Source organism: Equus przewalskii, chromosome 5, assembly GCF_037783145.1.
Source record: "Equus przewalskii isolate Varuska chromosome 5, EquPr2, whole genome shotgun sequence".
Classification (NCBI taxonomy): domain Eukaryota; kingdom Metazoa; phylum Chordata; class Mammalia; order Perissodactyla; family Equidae; genus Equus; species Equus przewalskii.
Window position 1 is genome coordinate 70,438,389 of NC_091835.1, and position 16,274 is coordinate 70,454,662.

At 53.2% G+C, this 16,274-nt stretch overlaps 1 protein-coding gene across 1 annotated transcript; it reads left to right on the forward strand.

Annotated features, from left to right (window-relative positions):
• Positions 1-1,626: 1,626 nt before the first annotated feature.
• On the forward strand, positions 1,627-16,274 carry LOC103558868 (keratin, type II cuticular Hb5-like). Its single transcript, XM_008532101.2, has 9 exons — positions 1,627-2,246; positions 4,983-5,191; positions 6,578-6,638; positions 7,686-7,781; positions 8,745-8,909; positions 9,133-9,258; positions 12,001-12,221; positions 14,707-14,738; positions 15,459-16,274. The coding sequence occupies exons 1-9, from the start codon at positions 1,824-1,826 to the stop codon at positions 15,608-15,610; spliced, it is 1,485 nt and encodes a 494-aa protein (XP_008530323.2). The 5' UTR covers positions 1,627-1,823; the 3' UTR covers positions 15,611-16,274.

Below are 16,274 nucleotides of genomic sequence, written 5' to 3' on the forward strand. Positions count from 1 at the left end.
GACCACCGTGAAACAGGTCCGGTCCAGAGCATCAGTTTTGAGTTCTGGTTTCTCTTGCTTCCCTGTTCCACGTGTCGGTGGAGGAGGCCCCTTGCCTCCCGTGCACTCAGCTCTTCTCCCCACCAGGGAGGGCTAGCGTGAGGGTTGTGCTTCTATAGTGCAAGGGGTGAGGCAGCCGTGTGGCCACAAGAGCAAAAGACTGGAGGCAGTCGTTTCTGCAGCAACTTGGTTTATAGGGTGTCTCCTCAGCACCCCCGGATGTGGTTCCTCCTTGGTGCTTAGTCCACCAGATGCAGAAACAGGGCCCTCATCTCAGACCTGCTCTCCTGGGCGGGGCCTGCTCCCTCTGGCCATCCCTGCACTCCCCACATAGCATGTGGTTCTGTCCTCGTGTCTTCCTGCTGTGAGGGGTGTGTGTGTGTGTGTGTGTGTGTGAATGAGAGCGAGACAGAGAGCAGAAAGATCCCCGTTCTCTCTTGTTCCATTTGGCTCTTTCCTTATGCCCCCTCTCCAAGCCTGTTTCCTGAAGAGGGAGCTCTGGAAGATTAGTTCTTGTTCTTGTCTTCGTGCACAGAGATGCTCCGTAATGAGAGCTTTCCTCGAGGGCCTGGGGAGCTGGGGGCTTTGGCGTCATCATGGTCGGGGCTGCCAATGGTTTTCTATCAAAAAGGCAGGTGCTTTCCCCATTGGGTCCCGTTTCCATCCTGCTCCTCCGGGTGTGACATGGAGGCACCCTGGAAGACGGGGTGGGAGGCGGGGGGTGAGCATCCCTGGCCGAGGGCCCCTGTCTTGCGAGGGATCTCATGAATTGGTCATTTCTATGATTGTCAGCCTTTTGTGGTGGCTCTGCCTGGCACCCCCGCCTCTGTTCTCTCTGCCAACTCTTACCACCCTCTAGGACCTGCCGCAGATCTCACCTTCATGACCTCCACCTGCTGTGAGTGGGTGGCCTCCGCGGAGGGCCAGCTCTGTCCACAGGCTTGATTTCCCTCAGCATCCAGATGAAGGCCTTGTTCTGGGTGGACCTAGCCCTTGCCTGTCAATGAAGGCGCCTCCTCCAGGACAGCTCCCTGAGGCCGGCTCCTGGGCCTGGCACGCAGGGGAGGGTCAACCAGAAGCTGTGGACTAGGTGAAGAAGCTCTCCACACACTGGCCATTGCCTCCTGTGTGCAGTCTATCCAAGCAATGCTGCCTGAGGACCTACTAGGTGCAGGTGGCCATGGGGGATGTAAGAGTAGATAAGGCATGGTTTCTGAATCCGGGGGCCTGGGCACCCCCAGTCACTCCTCTGTAAGCTGGGATGTGGTTAAGAGCAGTTACAGGCAAAGCTGGAAGAGGCTCGCTCCACGTGTGCTCACCCTGGAAGGATGGGCCTTCAGGGAAGCAGGAGATCTACCTGGAAGGAAGGGCCAGTGGGACCTCGGTGGGACATGGGACCCTTCAAGCCTCAGGAATGCTCTGGCCCGAGCATCCACTGGCCTACATAGGATAATGACCCCAGGTCTGCTCTCAGGGTGGGAGGGGAAGTGGGGGCTGAACAGATGTGTCCAGGCCTGCAGGGTCGGGAAGGCAGGGGACAGGTCCGTGTGGTGCAGGGTCTCCTCCATACGCCTATTAAAGGGGCAAGTTTCAGCTTTCCTCTCAGTCTGCCCAGCGGGAGATTCCCACGCTCGTAAAGGGCATTAATAACTTTCTCCTGCCTTTTATGTTGTCGGGAGGCCTGTGTCTACCCCATAAAAGGCAGGAGCACGACAGGTCTCCGGGTGAGACCCGGCGTCCTCCAGTCCTCTCCACTGCCCCAAGCTGCCCTGCAGAGCTGCGGCATGGCGAGCCGTTCCTACCGCACCAGCTCCAGCTACGGGGGCAGGAACTTCAGCTCCTGCTCGGCTGTTGTGCCCAAGCCTGGGGCTTGTGGCGGCACAAGCGCCCTGGCCTCCCGTGGGGGCAGCCCTGGGGGGCCGGGCTACCGGCGCCTTGGGGGCTTTGGCAGCCGGAGCCTGTGTGCAGTGGGGTCCCCGCGGGTTGCCGTGAGCTGTGGATGGCCCCTGCGAAGCGGGGGAAGCTTTGGCTACCGGGCAGGGGGCCTTTGTGGGCCCAGCCCGCCCTGTATCACGACCGTGACAGTCAACGAGAGCCTCCTGGCGCCCCTCAACCTGGAGATCGACCCCAACGCACAGTGCGTGAAGCACGAGGAGAAGGAGCAGATCAAGTGTCTTAACAACAAGTTCGCTGCCTTCATCGACAAGGTGGGCCTGTGGGCTTGTTCCCCAGGGCGGTGGATTAGGAAGGGGCAAGGGGTGTGGAACCCAGTAATGGGCTGGGTTCAAATTCTCTGAGTTCTAGCCCTGCTAACGATGAGGACGTGGCATTGAGAGCGTGGCTGAATCAGGGTCTTGGTTTTTAAATGCAATAATGGAAGTGAAAGCCCCAGAGAGAACAGCATGGGTTATCGCTGCTGTGTAACCTGCCCAGCAAGAGCTCACTGTGTGTCTGTGGCCCCATCTTCTGGATCTCAGCCACCACACAGTGAGAGGGGCTGGGTAGGCATCTCTGCATAGGCTGGCGTCTGATCCCCTCCTAGGAGATGCCACCAACCCCAGTGTGAGAGAGGAGCCAGGACGAAGAGGGGCCAGAAGCCCCTTTCCTGCTCCCTCCTGGTGGGGACATGGTAGGAAGGCTGTGAATTGCCAGGACCCCTGCCCCAGATGCCCGCCCCACCCAACACTTACAGGGATTAAAGACCTCAGTTGAGAGACTGGAGGGGAGGTCCACGAGGGGCTGTTGAGTTGCACTTCTCTGATGCTGCCGTCTCCCCGCGCCTTCTGGTTGGATACACAGCTCTGTTTTCCTCTGACCCAGTGACACCCTCTCTGAGAGCCCACAGTCTGATCTCTGGGGGAGGCCGGCCACTGAGGTCCAGGGAGGAAAGGCTCCTCTTCCAGGCCTGACTGGCCTGCACATCTCCACCCTGGGCCTTTGTGAGAGGCGCGCGCCAGGGTGACGGTGGTGCGAGCTTTGCTCTCAGACAAACACCGCCACCAGCAGTGGGCCTAGCTGTGAGCGAAGGCGCTGTGCATGCTTTCTTACTGCGCTGCTGCTGTCCAAGCCTCTCTTCCCTTCCATTGGCACAGAGAAGCTGACTGAGGCTCATGCGGTTATTCATTGCACAAGGACACCCCCCAGGGTGGGGGAGGTCGATGTCCAGCCCAGGCTCTGCTTGCTGGGCTGTGAGCCCTGGCAGGGGGCTGCGTCTGCCTGGAGGGGCGCCTTTTCCTAATTTGCTCAAAAGGGTGCAGACTTGGGCTCTTTGCACGTGGCCTTTTGGGCATCACCCAGATCTGCTGCCCTCTCTGTCATGAGGGGTCAGTTCTGGTCTGGGCAGGGAGACTCACACTGCTGCACCCGGCTGGCTTTCCCTCCCTTGGGGTTGCTGACAGCCACCCACCTCCTCCCAGCATCCTTCCTTGGAGATGAGCTCCAGGTGTGCAAACAGCATTGCAGTGCTGGGGCTAAGGCTGCAGGGCAGGCAAGTCAGAGCTGCCTCCACGGCCTGGGCCTGCACGTGAAAACCCAAGGCAGGTGCCTTTGGGATAATCAGAGTTTTGGTTGCTTCTCCCACAAGCATGGACAATTGAGAGTCGCTTTATGCCAGGCTCATACTCCCTAAGGTTAGGGCTTGAGAAGAGATCACCTAGTTTAGGGCTGGTAGCTGTGTGGGGCCTAGAGGATGCACGAACGAAGCCAGGCTGAGAGGCACGCCCGCCTAGAGGGGCAGCACAGCGACTCACCGCCAGATGCAGGCCGGTATCCCTCGAGATTCCTGTCTGTCAGGGTCAGGAAATCAGGAGTCTGGCCTGAAATCTCTCAATTACGAAATGTTGGCGATGAATCTGATTTTTATAAAACAGCATGCAGGCCAAATAAACCCTGCCTATGGGCCAGAGAGGGCCTGGGGGCTCAGTGTACACTTGCTGACGTCTTCCCACGGCCTCAGTTTGCAGTGAGGTCCACAGAGAAGGAGGCACAGTGGCTTGGATAGTGGCAGAGCTGGGTAGTGAGAGAGCTCCTAGCTCCTGGTCCAGGGTCCCCTCCGGGGCTCCTGTGCCCCAGGATCAGAGGGGGAGTCACGGTGGGTGCATTTCTTCATCACTGCCATAAACATGCTCACAAACTCAGCAGCTTTAAACCACACAAACTTATTATCTCCTGAGGCTGAAATCAAGGTGTTGGCAGGATGGCGCTTCTTTCTGGAGGCCCTGGGGGAGACCTGTTTTTGGGACATGCAGGCTTCTGGCAGAATTGAGTCCCATGTGATTGTAGGACCGAGGTCGCTGTCCCCTTGCTGGCTGGCTGCTGGAGGTGGTTCTGTTTCTAGAGGCCGCCAGCATTCCTTGGCTCACGACCCCTTCTCCTTCCATCTTCAAAGCCAATGAGAGTGGCTGAGTACTTCTCATGTTTCAAATCTCTCCTCTGCCTGCTTCTTCTGAGCATCTCTCTCACCCTCCTGTCGTCGTCTTCCACTTAAAGGCCCATGTGACTACTTTGAGGCCACCTGGACAGTTCAGGATAATCTCCTGATTTCTAGGTCCCTAACTTTAATTCCCCCTGCAAGGTCCCTTTTGCCATGGCATGCAATATATTCACAGGTTCCAGGGATGGGACATTTTTGAGGGGCCATTTTTGGTATACCACACCTGAGCTGGGGTATTTTTTCAGAATCAGATGTTATTTTGTTCTGTGCAGCATAAACAAATCACACATAAATTGTGTGCCCTTTCTGGGAGATGAGGATGTGGCGGGGGGAGTCACCTGGGGAACGGTTGTGACCCACACTTTCAGACTTTGCCAAATGATTTGGCCTTTGGGAGAAGGTCACAGGCTGCTGCAGGTCAGGGGCCACCCCCAGGGGCAGAGAGGGCTCTGGGGGGCCAGGCACCTCCCAGGGTTCCCCCTGAGTCTCCTTCCCCCATCCCGAATGGCAGGTGCGCTTCCTGGAGCAGCAGAACAAGCTGCTGGAGACCAAGTGGCGGTTCTACCAGGACCGCAAGTGCTGCAACAGCAACCTGGAGCCGCTGTTCAGTGGCTACATCGAGACGCTGCGGCGGGAGGCTGAGTGCGTGGAGGCCGACAGCGGGAGGTTGGCCTCGGAGCTCAACCACGTGCAGGAGGTGCTGGAGGGCTACAAGAAGAGGTGAGGCGGCCAGGCTGGGTGTGGTCATAGGCATGGGGTAGGTCTTGGCACAACTCTCGTGGAAGTGGAGACAGCTGAAGGTCAGGGTCCTTCCAGGCTGCCTATCTATCTGACGGCTCTGCTTTGTCCGTCTGCTCCATCTTGTCTTGGCTCCCAGCTCTTGCGGCCCCATCCTGGGAACTGGGGGAAGATTTGGAGAGAAAAGCTCCCAGCCTGGGAGGGGTGGGGCACACATCCGGGGCACAGACTGACCCAGAGATGGAGGGAAAGGAACAAATGAAACAGGCAGATGGAGATGGACAGGGCTGGAGAGTAGAATTTGGGAGCAGTCAGCGCTAGGATGGGTAGAAAAGGAAGGTCCCTGGAGGAATTCTTGAAGGTGATCTGGCCGATGCCATTCAAGGTGTCTGATGAACTTGTATAATTCTTTTATTTACAGATAAATCATCAGGCTCTTGTTGTGCAAGGCTCCACAATTCAAAGGCCCACATAAATCTTCCGTTGTAACGCAACTTCTTAATTTTGACCATTAGCTAGTTTAAACTCAGCAGGTCACTGTTAGCTTGTCCCTCTTTACCTGGTAGATACAGACAGAGTGAAGGGTGATTTTGACGTAACTGGTCCTGGTAATTCTAATTGGAAGTAATTAGAATTCTTGTCTTGGAAGATCAGGTTTTCCCAGCCAGAGGGACCCAGCAATGGGTTTTCACTTCCCTTGGGGGGATGCAAATTCAGACACGACTCTGTTCGCAGGTGTCAAAGTCTGCCTCGCAGTCTGGGGGTGTGAGGGCCGGTAATGACAGGGCTCACAGTTTACAGCAGCCCAAATTACCCTGTCATTAAAAAGCTGTGAAACCCCGCTCTGGGAACTCTGGCCCCCTTCTCACCTGGGGCAGGGCTGCCCTGGGGCGGAGACCTCATGGACAAGAGCAAGGGATGGGCCAGGCCAGTGGAGGAGGGTGGTGGGAATGCCCCCACAGTCTGGGCATGGTGGCTTGTTCCGGGATTTCCAGTCTTGGGGTGCTGGGGGAGGGGTGGCTCCATGGAGCTTTCTGTTTTGGACGGTTTTAGGGTTGTAAGGGCCCCCCAGGGTCTGTCTTTCAGTCATCCCACAAACATTTACTGAGGGCCTTACTACACCCCACCCAGGCCATTGGACTCAAGGCGCAGAGAGAGTAAACGCCTCACCTAAGGTTTTGCAGCACATTCAGTCCAAGCTTGGACCAGCAACCAGGGGCTTGGACTCCATGTCCAGGGCCCTTTTGATGAGTTCTTTGTGGCGGAGAAATAGAAGTCCCGAGGGGCCAAGCGTCTCCTCCAGGGTGCACAGAGAGTCGAGTCGAGGGCCCTCATCCCCGGGGCCTCACCTGTGCCCTCTCTCCTCAGGTATGAAGAAGAGGTGGCCCTCAAGGCCACGGCAGAGAATGAGTTTGTGGTGCTGAAGAAGGTGAGCGACTCTTCCCACGTGGCGGGAATTAAATCCCGTGCGCTGGGCGCTCGGAGGCTGAGCAGCTTGCCGAGTTTGCCTCAGTCTGGTTGTGGCGGCTGAGCACTCGAGTCCCCTGGCGGAGGGAGATGGTCAGCCGGTCAGGCTGTGGAAGTCCCCTTGGCCCCTGTGCAGGGACCCAGACCCTGCTGATGGAAGCTTCTTAGAAAGAAAACCTCATCATGCACTGTTTGCATTATTGTAAACTCCCTGATTAGCTGAAATGGTCACTTTTAAATCCTTTTCCCTCTCGCGTGGACATTGCCTCCTGCCATCATCCCCGATGGGGGAGTGCTGGTTCTCAGCTTGCTGGGACTCTTGTGAGCCGTGGATCTCACTCAGTGCAATTGCAGGTGATGAAAAAACCAGAGGGAAAACTGCTAATGATTTCTCTTTGGTTTCAAATTGGTGAGTTGCCAGGTATACTAACGCTCTTTAACAAATAATGTGCTTGCCGGACACCTTATTTGTGAGCAGTCACGGAATGGAGAAAGGGCTGGTAGAAAATCCACTTGGTCTCAGGCAGCGAAGTCAGCTATTTGGGTGTTGGGCGTTGCCTGACCTGGACACCAAGGACGACCTGTGGGAGAGGTTTGCCCGCGGCTCTGTGACGGCCACATGGTCACGCTCCGTGGGCCAGTTTGGCTCACAGCAGCGGCAGCCCGATGTTTCGGGCTGTGATATTAGGTCATCTGCTTTAGCAAGGTTCCCAATTCTGATGGAAGTGGAGAAAAGTCTGTGGGGTTCAGACTTCTCTCTACTTCCTATCCCAGGTGGTCCCACTGATGTTTATGTGATGGGAGGTAAGGTCGGTGGCAGACAACAAAGGCCTTGTGCCTCCTAGAGGGGCCCTGAAGGTGAAGACGAGAAGTCCAGCTTAGACTCAGAATTGCAGGGTAGATGGTCAGAGAGCTGGGCCAGAAGATGGCCTCAGGGCCCCTGGAGCACGCAGAGGTCCAGGGACACTGAATGACCCACGTCCCACCCTCTCCTGTCTGCCTCCATCAGGACATAGACGGTGCCTATCTGCGCAAGGCTGACCTGGAGGCCAATGTGGAGGCTCTGAAGGAGGAGATAGGCTTCCTGCAGGCCCTCCACGAGGAGGTGAGTCTCTCCCCATCTCTGGAGGAGCCAGTGAAGGAGCAGACGCAGGAGGGTGTTCTGTCCTGGTGCCCGGGTTCTGGGGAGAGCTGTCCCCTCCTTATTCTTCCAGGACCTCACATCTTTTCCTTTTGTGAGCAGGGGAATTTTCTCCTGTTCAGGCCTTTCTTCAAATGGAAATGGGTGATGCCTTTCCTTTAGAATGATTTGAAAGACTGTGGGGGGTGGGGGCTGGCCCCGTGGCCGAGTGGTTGAGTTCGTGCTCCACTTTGGCGGCCCAGGGTTTCGCTAGTTCGGATCCTGCAGGCAGACATGGCACCACTTGTCAGGCCATGCTGAGGCGGTGTCCCACATGCCACAACTAGAAGGACCTACAACTAAAAATACGCAACTATGTACTGGGGGGATTGGGGAGAAAAAGCAGAAAAAAATAAAATAAAATAAAAAGAAGATTGGCAACAGTTGTTAGCTCAGGTGCCAATCTTTGGAAAAAAAAGAAAGACTGTGGTTCTTTGCCTGTCTACACAGCACGACACGAAGTGGAGATTTGACAATATAGGTAAAGATGGTATATAGATATGGTAATATTTTATTAATTCAGGAAGTGTGAAAACCCAATTAGAAAACCCTGGACTCTAAATCCGATTGGTTGGGTTGATAGGAAAGCCACAGCTCATCTGGATGGTTCAGGCCCCAAGGGGAGGGATCGGTCTGTCCCTATGCATAGGCATCGGCCTCTGTTGATCCAGGTGTTAATGGAATGCCACCTTACTCGTGGCCTTGAGGCCATGGTCCAAGTTCTAGCTTTTTCCTCTGAAAGCTACACTAAAATTTTTCCTGACTTGCCAGTAGTTTTCTAATTTATTTCCTAAAGTTTGGGAGTTGGGACTGTTTTTGGGATTACCCAAGGAGATGGGAATGGGAGCAGGATTTGGAGATGAGCACACTGGCTGTTGTCTCCGACAGGAAATCTGCCTCCTTCAGTCACAAATCTCCGACACCTCGGTGGTGGTCAAGATGGACAACAGCCGGGAGCTTAACATGGACTCCATCGTGGCTGAGATCAAGGCTCAGTACGACGATGTCGCCAGCCGCAGCCGGGCCGAGGCCGAGTCCTGGTACCAAACCAAGGTGGGCTGGGCTGGGCAAGGAGGCTAGCCGGAACCTGGAGCTTCCCCGGGAAATGTACCCATGCATTCAGTGGGGCTGCAGCGGAGGTCGAGCAGTCCATGGGAAGGAGGCAGGACTATTGCAGAAGAGCAGTGGGCTGGCTCTCCGGAGGGACATCCCAGCACCCTCTCTAGCTACATTACAATCAATGGCTGTTTCTGCTTGTTTGTCTCCCAACCTGCAGTGCGAGGAGATGAAGGCCACAGTGACCCGGCAGGGCGAGAATCTCCGCAGAACCAAGGACGAGCTCAGCGAGCTGAACCGCATGATCCAGAGGCTGACGGCGGAGGTGGAGAATGCCAAGCAGCAGGTGAGGGACGCGGACACCCACTCCATGCACCTGCTGATTCCGATCTGCTTTCTGCCTGCCATCTTTGGGGAGGCTTCTAGTTTAACCACCTGCATCCGAAGGACCAACAGTGCACAAAACATTTGAGGCAGAACGTTGGTCTGTCTACCATCTCTGAATCTTGCTCTTAGTTCCCTCCATATCCCTTCACCATTTCTCTCCCCTAAACACACCTCTGGCAACATGGTCTCCCGCTTTCTCTCTCTCTCCCCACCTCTCTTGATGGACTCGAGGTGCATGGACCTGAACTGATCACACACCACTCTGTTTAGAGGGCACACTACCCCCATTTGTGCGTTTCTGTAATTTGAAATTGTCTATTCTTCCTCTTCAGTTCCATTCCCACCCCCCCCATCCCCAGCACTCATTCTCTCGTATTAGTGTACGTCCTTGTAGTCCATCTTTCGTACATATATTTACATGAATGCATAAATAGGCTTTATATTTATATAAAATTTTTAGTGTTTTAGATTTACATAGTGATATTATGCCATAAATGTCATTCTGACTCCTCCCTTTGCGAGTTCACATTATGTCTTTGAAATCCATGCACGTTGCTCTAAATGGCCGTTTCCTGATTTCTGTTGCATGGAATTCTCTAATATTCATAGACCATCATTTCCTATTCATTCCTTTTTTGATACGTACTTAGTTTGCCTCCAAGTCTTTGCAACAACAACCAGTTGTATGTATTTTTATATGTGTCTCCCTGTGCACCTATATGGGAGACGTTTTGAAGGTATAACGCAGTAAGTGGAACTGTAGGGTTGTAAGACATGGACGTGTTTACTTTCCCTAAACACCAGCGGAGTGCCGTGCAGGCGTGCGCTCCCAGAATCTGCACGGGAGGGCTTCTGCCCCAGCACACGCTGTTATGGGACTTACAAATTCCTGTGGATCTAATAGCTGTAAATCTGCAGGCAATTGTTATTTTCATTTTCATTTCTCTGGTTAACTACGACGTGGAATGTCTCCTCATTCACTGACTACACATGTGCGTTTTCCTGTCATCTGCTCATTCTCCTATTGCAATTCTGGTCTTTTTTCTTGGTGATTTGCAGCACACCCTCGTCCATTCTCTCCAGACTATAGCCCCTTGTCAGTTATACACGTTGCAACGAATCTTCTCTCAATCACTAACTTGTCTGTTTACCTTGTCTGAGGTCCTTTACTAAACAGAAATCTTTAACCTGGGTGTGGCCAGCTCCATCAGTTCTTACCATAACGGTTTATGCTCATGAAAGTTGTGGGCACAGTGGAATCCTCATGCATTTTTGTCCTTACTTCTCACATTTACGTCTTATTCATCTGAACTTTATTTTTTCTATATACAGTGAGTGGGGTTTTAATTTAATTCTTCTACATATAGTAAGAAAATTTATTGTGTAATCCATCCTTTCCTCACTCGTTTGTGATACCGCTTCTATCACAGTACTGAGTTCCGCCATATACCTGAGTTTCCACATCTTGGCTATTGTGAATAACTCTGCAATGAACATGGGAACGTTAATATCTCTTAGAAATCCTGATTTCAATTCTTTTTTTTTTTTAAAGATTTTATTATTTCCTCTTTCTCCCCAAAGCCCCCTGGTACATAGTTGTATATTCTTCGTTGTGGGTCCTTCTAGCTGTGGCATATGGGACGCTGCCTCAGCGTGGTTTGATGAGCAGTGCCATGTCTGCGCCCAGGATTCGAACCAACGAAACACTGGGCCGTCTGCAGCGGAGCGCGCGAACTTAACCACTCGGCCACGGGGCCAGCCCCCTGATTTCAATTCTTTTGGAGAAATATCCAGAAGTGGGATTCTGGTTCATATGGTAGTTCTATTTTTGATTTTTTGAGGAAGGTCCATACTATTTTCCACAGCCGCTGCACCATTTTACATTCCCACCAACAGTGTGCAATTTCTCCACATCCTCGCCAATGCTTGTCTTGTTTTTTTAATAACAGCCCTCCTGACAGGTGTGAGGTGATTCTCCTTGTGGTTTTGATTTGCATTTCCCTGATACTCAGTGATGTTGAACATTTTTTCATATACCTGTTGGCTGTTTATATGTCTTCTTTGGAGAAATGTCTATTTAAGTCCTCAGCCCACTTTTAAAATTAGGTTATTAGTTTTTTTTGCCATTGAATTGGAGGCATTCCTTATGCTTCCCTAAGTGGGGCAGAAAGGAGGAGCCGTGGTCAGTGTGTTGGCATTGTAAATGGGAACTTCTTTTGGCACGCTGATCTCCGTGGACCAAAGATCGAGACCCCGTACATTGACCTCTGAAAACCTGGGCTTGGCACCGATTAACTGGTAGCTTAGGGCAAGTCACAGCCTTTCTGAGTCTCGGTTTCTTCATCTGCATAGTGGGAATAACAGCACCTCTTCTGATGAGCTCATAGAGTAACTCCAAGTGCAAATAAGATCACTCTGTGAAAGTGACTTGTGAACCAGCAACGGTAAACAAACGTGAGATAATATAATTATTATCGGTCCTATTCCAATGCCAGCATTTCCTCCCTCTAATGCCTCACCATGGACTTGAGTTTTGCAATAAAGTGGTACAGAAATGAAGGAAGAACGCCCCAAATGCCTATGTCCCTGCCTAGTTAATTTAACAGTTGACCATTTGGAATGGAGGTGAAACAGGATGACTCGCCGGGGTCCCCACAGTCTGCATCCTTCTCCAGCTCCTTCCACCTCTGCTTCCCCACAGCGCTGCAGGCTGGAGGCGGCTGTGGCTGAGGCGGAGCAGCAGGGTGAAGCGGCCCTCAGCGACGCCCGCTGCAAGCTGGCCGGGCTGGAGGAGGCCCTGCAGAAGGCCAAGCAGGACATGGCCTGCCTGCTCAGGGAGTACCAGGAGGTGATGAACTCCAAGCTGGGCCTGGACGTGGAGATCGCCACTTATCGCAAACTGCTGGAAGGGGAAGAAATCCGGTGAGGATGGGGCTCAGGGTCGTTTCACACGCCCTCTCAGGTCTAGAAGAGGGCCTCGCTGGACCATCATCCTCCAGGCAGAGAGCGTTCAGACTGGGAAAGACTCTAGAATCACGCACTCCAACCACTTCCCCACTTTCAGATAGGGAAACTGAGGCCTGGAAAGGGGAAGGGGCTTGTCCAAACCCACAGCTAGTTGGTGGTAAAGCCAAATGGCACCAGCCTCCTGGTTAGCACTCTAGTGACCCTCCAGCTGCACCTAGAGCTCATCCCAAGGCAACCACTTTACCTTGTTGTCTGAAAGGATGTTTCTGCAATCCCATCTGGGTGGGTTCTAGAAGCTGGAGTCACTCAGAAGAGTCAGTAAAGGGCGTTTGACTTGGGATGCACAGACAAGGAATCCTGTCAACCTACATTGTCTGGTGTTCAGACCAGCAAACAGAAATGAGCAGCTCGGGTCCTTGCTTCGCAGGGGAAGATGGGGCAGACATCGATCCACCCTGCAGGTGACGGGGGTTACTGCCCCAGGGGGCTGTCGAGGCTCTCAGAGGAGGAGATAAAGAGCTGAGGGGGTAGAAAGGGGACTGTTTGAGCCAAGAATCCGGGACAGGTGCAGTCAGCATGGGAGCAGTGCATGGGCCTCCAGCCTTGAGGAAGCCAGATTGTTATTGCCTCCCAGCTGGGTCCCATTGCAGGGAACAGGCTAAACTGGGCAGAAGACTATAGAGGTTAGGATCATGGGCTGTGAGCCAGACCACCTGGGCTCCAACCCCAGCTCTACCACTCACCAGCTACGAACCTCTAAGCCTCAGTGTCCTAAGCTGTAAAACGGATAATCATGAAACCCAGCACTTTAGGCTGGTGCAAGGATTAAACGAATTAATGGAACTTAGGAAGCACAAGCAGGAGCAGGTTGGTATCAGAATAAGAACCGCTCCATCCAGGGTAGCGAGGCGGGCCGACGCCATGGAGAGGCTCCTTATTAACCTGGTCAGTGCTAGAAACCTGACATGAGTGACATCCCCAGCAGCTGGCCGTGCTGCTGGATTTGCACCGTGCTTGACCCAAGCAGGTGAACTTTTTGTCTATTTCATCAGGCCTTTGAGTGACTGTCTCTGACTTTGCACCTATAAGCCCCCAACCCACTCACCAGCATCCAGTGAGGGACCCAGCATTTGTACCATGAGAAGTATTTTCGTTGTGCTAATGATCATTCGTGTATTCATAACTCAGTCACATAATGAATGAGGCACTGTCCCCACCCCGTGAGATCTGCAAGGAGGTTTAGCATACTGGGCCTTCGTATTGTGGCTGTTGATCTCTTAATAGACTTTCTCCTCTTGGTATTTAACACATTTAATTGGATTGCACAAGCAATGCTCATTGCAGGGAATACAGAAAATAAAAACAGCCATTGTCACTCGACTCGGATACGGCTGATGCCAGCGTGGTGGCTCAACAGGCGCCATGATGGGTATTAGGTAGAGTCTTCTGGAAGGGCACAGTGCCAAGGCTGCGGCAAAGCCCGATTCACATGGCGGGAAAGGGAGCCCAAAGCACACGTCCTCACTGCAGGCTGCTGTGCGGAGGAGGGCTCTGAGCCAGGTCGGGTGGGAGCGACTAGGGCTTTCCTGGAGGAAAGGTTTGAAGCTGGGGTTTAAGAAAGGGGAGACATAGACCAGAAAGTGCAGTGGGTGTGAGGGAGGAGGAGCGTTAAGGAGAGCCCCCGTAGGGGTATAAAGGTCCCCTCATTAACGAGATGTTCATAGTGTTAGTAGCAAACTCTCTCATCGGATTTACTGTGCGTCAGTCTCTGCTTGTGGGCGCTTTCCAGGTAGAGCTTACGACAATCCTAGAAGGCGGGTTTTATCATCCCCATTTCACAACTAGGGAAACTGAGGCACAGAAAATTTAGGTGACCTGCCCAAGGTCACTCAGCTGGGAATTGGCTCAGCTAGATTTGAGCCCAGCTGGCCTGGCTCCAGAGTCCAGGTTCTCAGCCACTGCACCCTCCAGCTTCCCTCAGCATTTATCAAGTCAAGTGGACGTCTGGGGTAGCACTTAAAATTGTGGGATAAAAAATGGATCAATTTGGACGAGAGGCAAGTTTTTGCCAGGGGTGTCCAGTTAGGCAATTGCTACTCCCATCACCTATTTCTTTGCCTTTGCTCAAATTTCCAGCTGAGGGACAAGGAGGATGACCCACACCGCAACCCCATCTCTCCCTTTCAGTCCACCATGTTTCCACGGCGGAGAAGCAAACAAGGCCTAAGGTGGCCTTTTGGGTCCTGAAACCTAACATTCCCCTGTCCTTCTGGGATCTTGGGGAGCAGGGCCAACACTGAGGCTATCTCAGTGTCTCAGGCGGGCAGCGTGCGCCCAGCCCCTCACCCCCTCTCCCCTCCTTCAGGATGGAGGAGAGTGGGTCTGCCACAAGGGCAGAAGGACTCAGTTCTAACGGCTCACCCTCTCCTCTCTCCCGCAGGCTGTGTGAAGGCGTGGGCTCAGTCAACATCTGTAAGTCGGGTGTGTGCGTGGGCGTGGTTCTTCTGGGTGTCCATAGTCTTAGTATTGGGTTGCATCTCACTGGTGACTGAACCTCTGTCCATGGGGCACTGGGCGAGGGAGATAGGAGCTGAAGTCTCTGGGATCTGGAGAGAAAGATGGCCCCAAGTTGGCCCCTACATGGATCCATGTGGAACATCCATGAAGCCTAAGCAAATGAATGTGGCAAATTCTGATCTCCTAATTGTTCTGCAGATAGAGCCTAAGTCGTTCAATGACACACAGAATACTCCTCAAGAGGCTCGATGTTTCAGTAAGAAGAAGCACCACATGTACATTCTGATCAGCTGGGGCCCCTGCAGGCAACTCTGAAATCTGTATCTTTAATAATCCAGTGTGTACGCAGCCCCTAGGCTAGGTGTCTATTTCCATCACCTTTCCAGCAACCGTATTTCCAGATGGTGGCTCTTTTGTGATCCATCAGTTTTTGCTCGAAGATGTATAAACACTTCTCAGCATTAGTCTGGTTCAAGTAAAGTTAGGTGTGCAATTTGGTAACTCCATTCCTTCAAGAAGCAGATGGCAATGGGTTTAGGTTTGACTGTAGTTTTAAAAGATTCATGTTGCTGGTCCCTTGGAGTGTGAAGAGAATTAATCATTGGTTCCAAAAATTCCTGGGTCATACCACGTCTGGGATAGAACAGAATTCTGACTCAGTGTCTCTGTCCACAGGTGTGAGCCGTTCCCAGGGTGCTGTGGCCTGCGGGGACCTCAGCTCGACCGTTTCTCGTGGCCTGGGGGGCGTAACTGTCAGCGGCGGTGCCCTCTGCTCCTCCTCTGGGGTGGGGGCCTGCTCCACGGCAAGATCTGTGCGGTTTGCATAGTGGGGGGATGGATGGCGTTTGATGAGGGGACGGGAGGGGGACGGGAGGGGGAAATGTGTCTCTCCCAGGCCCCGATATTAGTTTAGCAATTTCCTGTTACTGGGAACCTGGAGCTAATAGTCCAGTTTTCTTCTTACTGGAATTACGATTTAACCTTTGAGTGCAAACCCTGGACTTGGCATTATTGCCGCCTCTGTTGATTCTCCCCTCCCTGTGGTCCGGGAAAGGGACGCAAAGGCTTTTTGATACAAACTGCTTAGCCACTTTCTTCCCCAACTAATTCAGGTTAGCAGACCTTACTAAGTACTGACCGTGGGCCAGGCCCTCTGGGAAGGGAGCCCTGTGGCGGGATGGCGGTGCATGGGGGCACCTCTGTGCTCGCCCTCGGACGAGGGGCTGTGCATGCTGCCACACCGTGGAGGGGGCTGCAGGGGCGCTGGGGCTCCAGGAGGCCCTCACTCAGTCTTAGAGATTGTGTGTTCCCAGAGCATCCCCCAACTATTCGTATGTCAGGATGGACAGATTGACTGAGGATAACTGGCTGAGGTTTCTGTTGGTGGAGGTTTGGAATTTTACTGTATTTGGGTGATTCACGTTGTGGCTCTTTCTCTCGTTTTTGGTGCGCATGATTAAATGGCGATGGTGAAAGGCTTTCTCCTGGTAA

Coding starts and splice junctions, on each gene's coding strand:
- LOC103558868 (XM_008532101.2), top strand. CDS start 1,824: ATGGCGAGCCGTTCCTACCGCACCAGCTCCAGCTACGGGGGCAGGAAC. Junction 2,247..4,982: donor TCGCTGCCTTCATCGACAAG/GTGGGCCTGTGG, acceptor CCCGAATGGCAG/GTGCGCTTCCTGGAGCAGCA. Junction 12,222..14,706: donor CTGGAAGGGGAAGAAATCCG/GTGAGGATGGGG, acceptor TCTCTCCCGCAG/GCTGTGTGAAGGCGTGGGCT.